Source organism: Acipenser ruthenus, chromosome 2 (genome assembly GCF_902713425.1).
Source record: "Acipenser ruthenus chromosome 2, fAciRut3.2 maternal haplotype, whole genome shotgun sequence".
Taxonomy (NCBI): Eukaryota; Metazoa; Chordata; class Actinopteri; order Acipenseriformes; family Acipenseridae; genus Acipenser; species Acipenser ruthenus.
The window spans coordinates 7,323,740-7,338,186 of NC_081190.1; the positions used below are offsets into that span (position 1 = coordinate 7,323,740).

General features: G+C 40.0%; 1 protein-coding gene across 4 annotated transcripts in view; it reads left to right on the top strand.

Annotated features, from left to right (window-relative positions):
• LOC117403693 (calpastatin-like) overlaps window positions 1-14,447 on the top strand; it is a 71,817-nt gene that overhangs the window by 31,471 nt on the left and 25,899 nt on the right. For all 4 annotated transcript variants that reach the window (XM_058987858.1, XM_058987851.1, XM_058987837.1 and 1 more), the window contains exon 4: window positions 8,851-8,919. In XM_058987858.1, the coding sequence (XP_058843841.1) occupies window positions 8,851-8,919 (69 nt within the window). The remainder of the gene's footprint in view (window positions 1-8,850; window positions 8,920-14,447) is intronic.

Here is a 14,447-nt window from a genome sequence, read left to right on the forward strand (position 1 = left end):
GTTCTGAGTTTGCATTGCTGGCAGTTACAGTGGTTTGATATTTGATAGTGTGCAACAGATTATTCCTGATGACAGTCACTAAGGTATAGGAGTGTTGAACCCTATTCACTGCTGAAGGTACGAGCCTAAAGGTTTGTCTACTTGACACACATAGCACCTGGAGTTTGTTTTAAGTCGATTACACATTGGGAAACACGATTACACACATTTAAAAGGGGTATCTATATCAGTATTGTCAATAGATTTAGATGTTGAATATTTTATTTGAACACATTTTTGTCATTTTGATAGTAATTACACAAGACGGCATGGGGTAACACATGACAAAATATATTTTAATAATCTTCAGAAGTGAATGGGGCTGGTGGACAGAACAAAGAGCTAACCCTTATCTTGTGATTTTGGGATATTTCTCCAAATTGAGGTTGGGCTGCTAGGAGCTTACGGTGAGTCTATGCTATGCTAGACCGTGTCCTTCTGTGCACCCCATGATGCTAAATCTGTGCGAATCCAGAATGGACAGTAGCCAAATGGGGTGTAATTCATTTTTAGGTTTTGCACTTTGTTCCACAAATCTTTAATTTATTACGAATGTTAAGACAAATGTGACACCCTCAGTGGCACCCCACGTACCATAGTAGTGGCCAACACACTAGTTTACTGGCGTGTACTATAAGCATTACTACAGTAGAAGCAGAAGCATTACTACAGTAGAAGTATACTAAACTTCACTCGCTTACACCAGACAAGCTCAGGCATCTGTTTTGATAATTGTCACAGTGGAATAGCAGAAGAAACACATTCCACAGAAAGGAGTTGTTTTACATCTAGCTTTCGTCAGACTGAGGGCTACAGTACGCAGAACACAGCTGCTGTATTACCTCATTCCTCCACCTTCTTTAAAGGCTGTTTCAGGGTAAGGCTGGGGGACATTGGTGGAGTTAACATGTACTGTATTCATCCCCATACATCTTAAAAAAAAAATAAACAAACAGCAACCACATTTCTATTACACAGAAAACAATGGCGTACCGAACCCCACCTTGTGACTCAGCTGTTGTGTTTGTGATAGAAGCTGCAGTATACAGGCAGGTCAGGATTGTACCATGATGTCAGTTTGGAGGCTAGGGTTACAGACCCAGGCGAGTCTGAAATTGCTCCCAGTCATTTTGATTTGCTATCCCTTTGTTAAACATGTTGTGGGTTGTTTTTTTAAGGGTTACGCCATACAATAGTTCAGAGGATTGACTACAGTGCAACCACCTCCTTTGTATCAGCTCTGCTATACTAGCCTCCCACTTCTTATTGAATACGTCACTTGCCTTGTAGAGCCCATCCTGCAATTCTTCTAGAGAGCCAGTGGCTAAACAAGTATGGCTTTTGAAACTAATTACATCTGCTTAGAGCACATTAGCACATAAACAATCAAAGCAAACAACCAACAGATTTTGGACCATGGTATTGCTCAAGCTAAGACAATGAATTTCATTATAAAACCTTGGTTATTCAATGTACATATTTACTGAACTGGTTGTGTTCCTGACTCTGAGTAATCTGCAGGGTGCTGTGGGACTTCCACATGTCAGTAACCAGAATTACAAACTTCAGTGTCCGAATAGGACAGAAACTCTTAGTTACAGTGGAGTGAGTTTCAATCTCCCGAAATGCAGAACACCTTCCTTCCCCCAAAGAGACAGTTACAAAAGTTTCATCCATATTAGTAATACCACTCCCTTCCGCATTGACAGATGATTGACCTTTCATTAAATTAGCCCAGTCTAGCTACAGTGCTATTGTTGCTTTATCCCAGCATAGGAGGTTAGTGATGTCATTGAGGTGAGATCTGACTCCGGGGATGTTGAATATTCTGAATGCTCACAGTCCTGCTGCACTCAGGCTGCACAAACAGCAGGCATTGATCCCTGCATCTGCAAACCAGAGACAGTACATTGAACTTCAGCCAGTAAAAGATAAGGAAGTGCTGTAGCTTTATTTAAGAAGTGCTGCGTTGTCAGATACTCTGCTGTGCTCGGCTGTAATGGTTTCAGCTGCTCGCCAAGAGGCAGTATCAATTAATAAAAACACTATTAAATAAATAAATAAAATGTTGGCCCTGTTTAAGGGTGTGCTTAATGGTTCCTGGGATGTAGTTGCTGTGTCTATAGTAATGTAGTCCTCAGTTCCACCCCACATACTGTGGTGCTGTTATTATTATTAAACACATGGAGGTTCACTCTTGTGTATGATATCTAACATGAATAACTATGATGCTGGTGTGCTTACAGTAAGCATTAAGAAAATCGATGGCTCTAATACCGGACGTCTGTGTTCGCTCTCTTCACTATAAGCATTGACACGTCAAAATAAACAAACCACCCTTTGGATGCAGGAACAAGACTATCCACAGAGACTGAGATATTAGTCCTTAACTTTTCGCAGCCATCATATTCCAAGAAACAAAGAATTGCAATAGTCAAGACGAGAAGTTATAAATGCATGTATCAACATCTCTGAATCCCTCACATCCAATACAGATTTTTATTTGCCAACGTTTTTTGAATGATAAAAAGCTATTCTGATAACAGAATTAACATGGCAATCAAAAGAAAGCTGGGGGTCCAGGATGACCGCCAGGTTCTTTGCTCTAGTAAAAGGTAAAATGGAATTGCCGTAAAAAATATTGAGTGGATTACATTTCGCTAAACCCATTTTAGAGCCAATTAACAAAACCTCAGTTTTATCTGGGTTTATTTTCAACCAGTTTGTGGCCATTCATGATAGGATCTCAGTTAAACACTTTGTAAGAGTATTTATTGCCATATCTGCCTGCGTAGGAAATGACAATGAACATGCATACACTGAGCAACAAAGGGCCCAATACAGAACCCTGAGGAACGCCAAACTGTACAGTACCTATTTCAGAGGTACAGTTGCCAAGTGAGATAAATTGGTGACGATCAATGGTATCAAATGCTGCAGAGAGATCTAACAAAACAAGAACTGACAGCATTCCAGTCTGTAGCCATATGAAGATCATTGCAAACTCTCAATACAGTTGAGAGTGCTTGTATGAGTTGTACCAGTAGTCTTGTACTCTAGGTGGCATTGCTTCTTAATGCAGACTCCCTCTGATTCAAAACTGGATCAGTCCTGCACAGACAGCCTTCAACTCCGCCTTCGGAGCACAGCAATGCAAGACGTCCTCTGCTGTGAGCAAGCTTGTGGTTTTAGCAAAATGCCTGAATCCACTGTCAGTCAGTAAGTGTAGCCTGCTCGCTTTCATGGGACACTACCACACAGACTGGCATTCTTTTTTAAAAAGCTGTTACTTCTGTGTGCAGTTGGTTTGTATGGTATAAATCATGTTCAGTTTTTAAATAATTGTGTGAAATACAAATAAGTTTCTCAACAGCTGATTTTCACAGTTATATACCAAAAATTCCAGCGCTCTTGCCAACCCCCCAGTAATAGCAGGGTGTGTCTGGGGGGGTAGCCACTCCAAGTTCTTTTTGTTTTTTTCTGACTCATGATTCAGCTTGCTGCGGTACTGTGCCAATTGCTAGGCACCATTTTATTATTGTGTTTGACATGCTACTGTTTGTTCCACCTATCACACAGAAACATGTTGTTGGGGATTTTTTTTTTTTTTTCCATACGAACTACAAATAGATTTTTGAAAGAGCTGAAAGGGTGTAGTGTTTTAAACACAACACAATGCACAGTATCTCTCAACTGATGACGCAAGAATGTATTGTTTACATGGCCAAAAAAATAATCTTATAAACTACATATAACTAGTGTGTATATGTGTATGTATATGTGTGTGTGTATATATATATATATATATATATATATATATATATATATATATATATATATATATATATATGTATGTATGTATGTATGTATGTGTATATGTGTATATGTGTGTGTGTGTATACAGTACTGTGCAAAAGTTTTAGGCAGGTGTGAAAAAATGCTGTAAAGTAAGAATGCTTTCAAAAATAGAAATGTTAATAGTTTATATTTATCAATTAACAAAATGCAAAGTGAGTGAACACAAGAAAAATCTACATCAAATCAATATTTGGTGTGACCACCCTTTGCCTTCAAAACAGCATCAATTCTTCTAGGTACACTTGCACACAGTTTTTGAAGGAACTCGGCAGGTAGGTTGGCCCAAACATCTTGGATAACTAACCACAGTTCTTCTGTGGATTTAGGCAGCCTCAGTTGCTTCTCTCTCATCATGTAATCCTAGACAGACTCGATGATGTTGAGATCAGGGCTTTGTGGGGGCCATACCATCACTTCCAGGACTCCTTGTTCTTCTTTACGCTGAAGATAGTTCTTAATGACTTTGGCTGTATGTTTGGGGTCGTTGTCATGCTGCAGAATAAATTTGGGGCCAATCAGATGCCTCCCTGATGGTATTGCATGATGGATAAGTATCTGCCTGTACTTCTCAGCATTGAGGAGACCATTAATTCTGACCAAATCCCCAACTCCATTTGCAGAAATGCAGCCCCAAACGTGCAAGGAACCTCCACCATGCTTCACTGTTGCCTGCAGACACTCATTCGTGTACCGCTCTCCAGCCCTTCGACGAACAAACTGCCCTCTGCTACAGCCAAATATTTCAAATTTTGACTCATCAGTCCAGAGCACCTGCTGGCATTTTTCTGCACCCCAGTTCCTGTGTTTTCGTGCATAGTTGAGTCGCTTGGCCTTGTTTCCACGTTGGAGGTATGGCTTTTTGGCCGCAAGTCTTCCGTGAATATAATATACAGTGCCTTGCGAAAGTATTCGGCCCCCTTGAACTTTGCGACCTTTTGCCACATTTCAGGCTTCAAACATAAAGATATGAAACTGTAATTTTTTGTGAAGAATCAACAACAAGTGGGACACAATCATGAAGTGGAACGAAATTTATTGGATATTTCAAACTTTTTTTAACAAATAAAAAACTGAAAAATTGGGCGTGCAAAATTATTCAGCCCCCTTAAGTTAATACTTTGTAGCGCCACCTTTTGCTGCGATTACAGCTGTAAGTCGCTTGGGGTATGTCTCTATCAGTTTTGCACATCGAGAGACTGAAATTTTTGCCCATTCCTCCTTGCAAAACAGCTCGAGCTCAGTGAGGTTGGATGGAGAGCATTTGTGAACAGCAGTTTTCAGTTCTTTCCACAGATTCTCGATTGGATTCAGGTCTGGACTTTGACTTGGCCATTCTAACACCTGGATATGTTTATTTGTGAACCATTCCATTGTAGATTTTGCTTTATGTTTTGGATCATTGTCTTGTTGGAAGACAAATCTCCGTCCCAGTCTCAGGTCTTTTGCAGACTCCATCAGGTTTTCTTCCAGAATGGTCCTGTATTTGGCTCCATCCATCTTCCCATCAATTTTAACCATCTTCCCTGTCCCTGCTGAAGAAAAGCAGGCCCAAACCATGATGCTGCCACCACCATGTTTGACAGTGGGGATGGTGTGTTCAGGGTGATGAGCTGTGTTGCTTTTACGCCAAACATAACGTTTTGCATTGTTGCCAAAAAGTTCGATTTTGGTTTCATCTGACCAGAGCACCTTCTTCCACATGTTTGGTGTGTCTCCCAGGTGGCTTGTGGCAAACTGTAAACGACACTTTTTATGGATATCTTTAAGAAATGGCTTTCTTCTTGCCACTCTTCCATAAAGGCCAGATTTGTGCAGTATACGACTGATTGTTGTCCTATGGACAGAGTCTCCCACCTCAGCTGTAGATCTCTGCAGTTCATCCAGAGTGATCATGGGCCTCTTGGCTGCATCTCTGATCAGTCTTCTCCTTGTATGAGCTGAAAGTTTAGAGGGACGGCCAGGTCTTGGTAGATTTGCAGTGGTCTGATACTCCTTCCATTTCAATATTATCGCTTGCACAGTGCTCCTTGGGATGTTTAAAGCTTGGGAAATCTTTTTGTATCCAAATCCGGCTTTAAACTTCTCCACAACAGTATCTCGGACCTGCCTGGTGTGTTCCTTGTTCTTCATGATGCTCTCTGCGCTTTAAACGGACCTCTGAGACTATCACAGTGCAGGTGCATTTATACGGAGACTTGATTACACACAGGTGGATTCTATTTATCATCATTAGTCATTTAGGTCAACATTGGATCATTCAGAGATCCTCACTGAACTTCTGGAGAGAGTTTGCTGCACTGAAAGTAAAGGGGCTGAATAATTTTGCATGCCCAATTTTTCAGTTTTTTATTTGTTAAAGTTTGAAATATCCAATAAATTTCATTCCACTTCATGATTGTGTCCCACTTGTTGTTGATTCTTCACAAAAAATTACAGTTTCATATCTTTATGTTTGAAGCCTGAAATGTGGCAAAAGGTCGCAAAGTTCAAGGGGGCCGAATACTTTCGCAAGGCACTGTATAATATAATAGTAAGACTAATATTCATGTGAATAAAGTGCCTGTCTCATGGTGATTCCTGTCTGTTCTGTTCTGCTATGCTGGTGCTGATGCACATGATGTTCTGTAACAGAAGGTCAAGCAAGGTTTCTCTAAAGGTGTTACAATGTCACCAGCCCTGTGTTCCCTTGTGAGGCTCAGGATGAGACATCAAAGAACCAGTGGGTTTCGTGTTCTGGCTGTGCCCTACAAACTAGGCACTGCTGCTGAGGAAAACGTAATAGGACCATCACCATGGGTCATAGAGTAAAGGAAGGGTTAATGCATTCACGTTTTCATTGCTTATTATGAGCACCATTTATCTGAGACAGGTTCCATTGTGAGGCTAGCTTAACTTCTCAATTAGCAATTCCACAGAGACGTAGAACACATTTTGAAAAGGGCATCATTCAAATCATTTCAGATTTGTTTTTTCAGCTTTGCAAATACAGCATTATAAACACCCTGTATTTCAGAAGGTAGCCTGTTTAAGTTTCTGTTTATCCTTTGTTTTCCTAAGGCTTTATGGTCTTCTGAAGACATTGATTTCTCTATACCGTTGGGTGTATAAAACATTTCTGTGCATGGCTGCTACAGTTCTATCGAGATATACAGTATAGTGTCAATGCTTGCATTGCCAGCTGTGTTAACAGAAGCATAGAAACACAAAAACTGCAAACTTCTATTGAGTATGTGTTTAGTAAATTAAGCATTTAAACCTTGTATGCAAGTGGATGTTTCCTGTTTAAAATTGACTTGATTTAGTATTTATTGTCTTTTTAATATTTTACTTTTGTACATTTTTCAATTTTCACATTGTCTTATACAGTAGTGTGATTTACATCTTATTTACATTTTCTCAAACAAATGAGAAATTGCAAATAAAAAAGCACTTTTGTTTTTAATATATTCTCGCCCACCACACCACACCTGTAGGCCTACACGCATTATTCGGGGGACTGTGGCAGTTGATTCTGGTTTGATTTCACGAGCGGGGGAAGGGAGTATAGAAGTTATGTTTTACAAAAATACACATATTTGTAGTTTTAAAGCTCTCTCCTGTATAAGAGATGCCACCTGGTGCAGTTTGGGAGAGGTTCTGAATGACGTTTGCCTCTGTTCTGCTGTGGTTTTGCAATTGGGCAAGGTATAGACAGCGTATGTCCCTGTGTTACACTGTACTGTATATTTATGAGTGAAAAGAGTCCCGCCCATGCCTCGGGCAAAGGAAAAACACCCACTTGCACAAAGCTAGATTGGGAACCTGGGATTTAACAGCTGAGAAAGAGCACAGGATATACCTTTTATAGACAGCGTTCCATAAAAAGGTAACTTTACATATGGGTGTATTCTGTTCAGTTTACTTGTGTGCAGGTTTTCAAAGGGCAAAGAAAAGTAAAAAGCAGTTAGGTACTGTACAACACTATGATATTCACCATTGCGGGCTGTGACCAGGAGCAATCTCTTCCCATCAAAGGGTCTGGAGTTGCTGGAATCATTGATACTGTAAAACAGGAAATGTTTGTGGCAACTTAATTCTGCAGACAAATGTTTGTGTTTATAAAGTTGCATCCATGCCCTTCAGTCCCTGCGTGCACAGTTCTCTTTGTGAGCACCTTTACCTGGGCTTTGACCACAATGCTGTGGATGTGGAAGAGCCTGCACTGATCTCCCCTGAGCTGGGGAGCAGGGGACTTAAAGAATAGAATTTATACATATGAAATATCATAGGGTCATTCCAATGCAAGTGGACCTTATTAAGAATGATACAAAAATACAAAAGGAGGCAAGCGTGTTGCTGTGTTTATTTTTAAAGCTACTGAAACGGAAGAGCTACAGTGCTCAACCCTTCTCAAAGTGTACTATAGCAAAGCAGAGCAGAGTGTAATAAAGCACGGTGAAGCATAGCTTACCATTGTAAACAGCATGGAGGTATGGTAACACATATTGATAACCATGGAAAATCAGGGTAAACTATGGTAAATGCATAACCATGGGGAAAATGAATGGGGATTAAAAAATAGACATTACATGGCCATGCTGAATATATCATTTCTAAGTGTATGTTTTTTATTAAACGCAGTCTCCTTTTCTTTTCTGATTTACGTTCTGTTAAAGCACTGCATGGTGCACATACGCTTGAACTGTGTAGTTAACAGGTGCTCTTCACAAGGAGACATGTTTTCAACACGTATGATTATACCCACTTTGTATTCATGTTTCTCTTTGGCTAGTGTGTATCCCAGCATCCCCCGCCTCATGAATCTTTGAAACATGTTGAAAAGTTTTCCCCAGATGGGTCCAGGTGTATTCCTTGTATTCCTTGCTCTAAGGCTGCAGCTACATTTTGTTCAATGAATCCTTCATCCAGCACTAACTCAGGAACGCTTTTCTTTTTTCTTTTTCCCCTTTGTAGCCGCAGCCCAAACCAGCACCTGCCCCTGCTGCAGCACAGACAGCCACCATGAAACCTACTGAAACGAAGGTACAGTACTGTATGCAATTCATCACGCTTCACAATAGAAACCTACTGAAACGAAGGTACAGAACTGTATGCAATTCATCACGCTTCACAATAGAAACCTACTGAAACGAAGGTACAGTACTGTATGCAATTCATCACGCTTCACAATAGAAACCTACTGAAACGAAGGTACAGAACTGTATGCAATTCATCACGCTTCACAATAGAAACCTACTGAAACGAAGGTACTGTACTGTATGCAATTCATCACGCTTCACAATAGAAACCTACTGAAACGAAGGTACAGAACTGTATGCAATTCATCACGCTTCACAATAGAAACCTACTGAAACGAAGGTACAGAACTGTATGCAATTCATCACGCTTCACAATAGAAACCTACTGAAACGAAGGTACAGAACTGTATGCAATTCATCACGCTTCACAATAGAAACCTACTGAAACGAAGGTACAGTACTGTATGCAATTCATCACGCTTCACAATAGAAACCTACTGAAACGAAGGTACAGTACTGTATGCAATTCATCACGCTTCACAATAGAAACCTACTGAAACGAAGGTACAGAACTGTATGCAATTCATCACGCTTCACAATAGAAACCTACTGAAACGAAGGTACAGTACTGTATGCAATTCATCACGCTTCACAATAGAAACCTACTGAAACGAAGGTACAGTACTGTATGCAATTCATCACGCTTCACAATAGAAACCTACTGAAACGAAGGTACAGTACTGTATGCAATTCATCACGCTTCACAATAGAAACCTACTGAAACGAAGGTACAGAACTGTATGCAATTCATCACGCTTCACAATAGAAACCTACTGAAACGAAGGTACAGTACTGTATGCAATTCATCACGCTTCACAATAGAAACCTACTGAAACGAAGGTACAGTACTGTATGCAATTCATCACGCTTCACAATAGAAACCTACTGAAACGAAGGTACAGTACTGTATGCAATTCATCACGCTTCACAATAGAAACCTACTGAAACGAAGGTACAGTACTGTATGCAATTCATCACGCTTCACAATAGAAACCTACTGAAACGAAGGTACAGTACTGTATGCAATTCATCACGCTTCACAATAGAAACCTACTGAAACGAAGGTACAGTACTGTATGCAATTCATCACGCTTCACAATAGAAACCTACTGAAACGAAGGTACAGTACTGTATGCAATTCATCACACTTCACAATAGAAACCTACTGAAACGAAGGTACAGTACTGTATGCAATTCATCACGCTTCACAATAGAAACCTACTGAAACGAAGGTACAGTACTGTATGCAATTCATCACGCTTCACAATAGAAACCTACTGAAACGAAGGTACAGTACTGTATGCAATTCATCACGCTTCACAATAGAAACCTACTGAAACGAAGGTACAGTACTGTATGCAATTTTATCACGCTTCACAATAGAAACCTACTGAAACGAAGGTACAGTACTGTATGCAATTCATCACGCTTCACAATAGAAACCTACTGAAACGAAGGTACAGTACTGTATGCAATTCATCACGCTTCACAATAGAAACCTACTGAAACGAAGGTACAGTACTGTATGCAATTCATCACGCTTCACAATAGAAACCTACTGAAACGAAGGTACAGAACTGTATGCAATTCATCACACTTCACAATATAAACCTACTGAAACGAAGGTACAGTACTGTATGCAATTCATCACGCTTCACAATAGAAACCTACTGAAACGAAGGTACAGAACTGTATGCAATTCATCACGCTTCACAATAGAAACCTACTGAAACGAAGGTACAGAACTGTATGCAATTCATCACGCTTCACAATAGAAACCTACTGAAACGAAGGTACAGTACTGTATGCAATTCATCACGCTTCACAATAGAAACCTACTGAAACGAAGGTACAGTACTGTATGCAATTCATCACGCTTCACAATAGAAACCTACTGAAACGAAGGTACAGAACTGTATGCAATTCATCACGCTTCACAATAGAAACCTACTGAAACGAAGGTACAGAACTGTATGCAATTCATCACGCTTCACAATAGAAACCTACTGAAACGAAGGTACAGAACTGTATGCAATTCATCACGCTTCACAATAGAAACCTACTGAAACGAAGGTACAGAACTGTATGCAATTCATCACGCTTCACAATAGAAACCTACTGAAACGAAGGTACAGTACTGTATGCAATTCATCACGCTTCACAATAGAAACCTACTGAAACGAAGGTACAGTACTGTATGCAATTCATCACGCTTCACAATAGAAACCTACTGAAACGAAGGTACAGAACTGTATGCAATTCATCACGCTTCACAATAGAAACCTACTGAAACGAAGGTACAGAACTGTATGCAATTCATCACGCTTCACAATAGAAACCTACTGAAACGAAGGTACAGTACTGTATGCAATTCATCACGCTTCACAATAGAAACCTACTGAAACGAAGGTACAGTACTGTATGCAATTCATCACGCTTCACAATAGAAACCTACTGAAACGAAGGTACAGAACTGTATGCAATTCATCACGCTTCACAATAGAAACCTACTGAAACGAAGGTACAGTACTGTATGCAATTCATCACGCTTCACAATAGAAACCTACTGAAACGAAGGTACAGTACTGTATGCAATTCATCACGCTTCACAATAGAAACCTACTTAAACGAAGGTACAGTACTGTATGCAATTCATCACGCTTCACAATAGAAACCTACTGAAACGAAGGTACAGTACTGTATGCAATTCATCACGCTTCACAATAGAAACCTACTGAAACGAAGGTACAGTACTGTATGCAATTCATCACGCTTCACAATAGAAACCTACTGAAACGAAGGTACAGTACTGTATGCAATTCATCACGCTTCACAATAGAAACCTACTGAAACGAAGGTACAGAACTGTATGCAATTCATCACGCTTCACAATAGAAACCTACTGAAACGAAGGTACAGAACTGTATGCAATTCATCACGCTTCACAATAGAAACCTACTGAAACGAAGGTACAGTACTGTATGCAATTCATCACGCTTCACAATAGAAACCTACCGAAACGAAGGTACAGTACTGTATGCAATTCATCACGCTTCACAATAGAAACCTACCGAAACGAAGGTACAGTACTGTATGCAATTCATCACGCTTCACAATAGAAACCTACCGAAACGAAGGTACAGTACTGTATGCAATTCATCACGCTTCACAATAGAAACCTACTGAAACGAAGGTACAGAACTGTATGCAATTCATCACGCTTCACAATAGAAACCTACCGAAACGAAGGTACAGTACTGTATGCAATTCATCACGCTTCACAATAGAAACCTACCGAAACGAAGGTACAGTACTGTATGCAATTCATCACGCTTCACAATAGAAACCTACCGAAACGAAGGTACAGTACTGTATGCAATTCATCACGCTTCACAATAGAAACCTACTGAAACGAAGGTACAGTACTGTATGCAATTCATCACGCTTCACAATAGAAACCTACTGAAACGAAGGTACAGTACTGTATGCAATTCATCACGCTTCACAATAGAAACCTACTGAAACGAAGGTACAGAACTGTATGCAATTCATCACGCTTCACAATAGAAACCTACTGAAACGAAGGTACAGAACTGTATGCAATTCATCACGCTTCACAATAGAAACCTACTGAAACGAAGGTACAGTACTGTATGCAATTCATCACGCTTCACAATAGAAACCTACTGAAACGAAGGTACAGTACTGTATGCAATTCATCACGCTTCACAATAGAAACCTACTGAAACGAAGGTACAGAACTGTATGCAATTCATCACGCTTCACAATAGAAACCTACTGAAACGAAGGTACAGTACTGTATGCAATTCATCACGCTTCACAATAGAAACCTACTGAAACGAAGGTACAGTACTGTATGCAATTCATCACGCTTCACAATAGAAACCTACTGAAACGAAGGTACAGTACTGTATGCAATTCATCACGCTTCACAATAGAAACCTACTGAAACGAAGGTACAGTACTGTATGCAATTCATCACGCTTCACAATAGAAACCTACTGAAACGAAGGTACAGTACTGTATGCAATTCATCACGCTTCACAATAGAAACCTACTGAAACGAAGGTACAGTACTGTATGCAATTCATCACGCTTCACAATAGAAACCTACTGAAACGAAGGTACAGTACTGTATGCAATTCATCACGCTTCACAATAGAAACCTACTGAAACGAAGGTACAGAACTGTATGCAATTCATCACGCTTCACAATAGAAACCTACTGAAACGAAGGTACAGAACTGTATGCAATTCATCACGCTTCACAATAGAAACCTACCGAAACGAAGGTACAGTACTGTATGCAATTCATCACGCTTCACAATAGAAACCTACCGAAACGAAGGTACAGTACTGTATGCAATTCATCACGCTTCACAATAGAAACCTACCGAAACGAAGGTACAGTACTGTATGCAATTCATCACGCTTCACAATAGTAACCTACTGAAACGAAGGTACAGTACTGTATGCAATTCATCACGCTTCACAATAGAAACCTACCGAAACGAAGGTACAGAACTGTATGCAATTCATCACGCTTCACAATAGAAACCTACCGAAACGAAGGTACAGTACTGTATGCAATTCATCACGCTTCACAATAGAAACCTACCGAAACGAAGGTACAGTACTGTATGCAATTCATCACGCTTCACAATAGAAACCTACTGAAACGAAGGTACAGTACTGTATGCAATTCATCACGCTTCACAATAGAAACCTACTGAAACGAAGGTACAGAACTGTATGCAATTCATCACGCTTCACAATAGAAACCTACTGAAACGAAGGTACAGTACTGTATGCAATTCATCACGCTTCACAATAGAAACCTACTGAAACGAAGGTACAGTACTGTATGCAATTCATCACGCTTCACAATAGAAACCTACTGAAACGAAGGTACAGAACTGTATGCAATTCATCACACTTCACAATAGAAACCTACTGAAACGAAGGTACAGAACTGTATGCAATTCATCACGCTTCACAATAGAAACCTACTGAAACGAAGGTACAGTACTGTATGCAATTCATCACACTTCACAATAGAAACCTACTGAAACGAAGGTACAGAACTGTATGCAATTCATCACACTTCACAATAGAAACCTACTGAAACGAAGGTACAGAACTGTATGCAATTCATCACGCTTCACAATAGAAACCTACTGAAACGAAGGTACAGTACTGTATGCAATTCATCACGCTTCACAATAGAAACCTACTGAAACGAAGGTACAGTACTGTATGCAATTCATCACGCTTCACAATAGAAACCTACTGAAACGAAGGTACAGTACTGTATGCAATTCATCACACTTCACAATAGAAACCTACTGAAACGAAGGTACAGTACTGTATGCAATTCATCACGCTTCACAATAGAAACCTACTGAAACGAAGGTACAGTACTGTATGCAATTCATCACGCTTCACAATAGA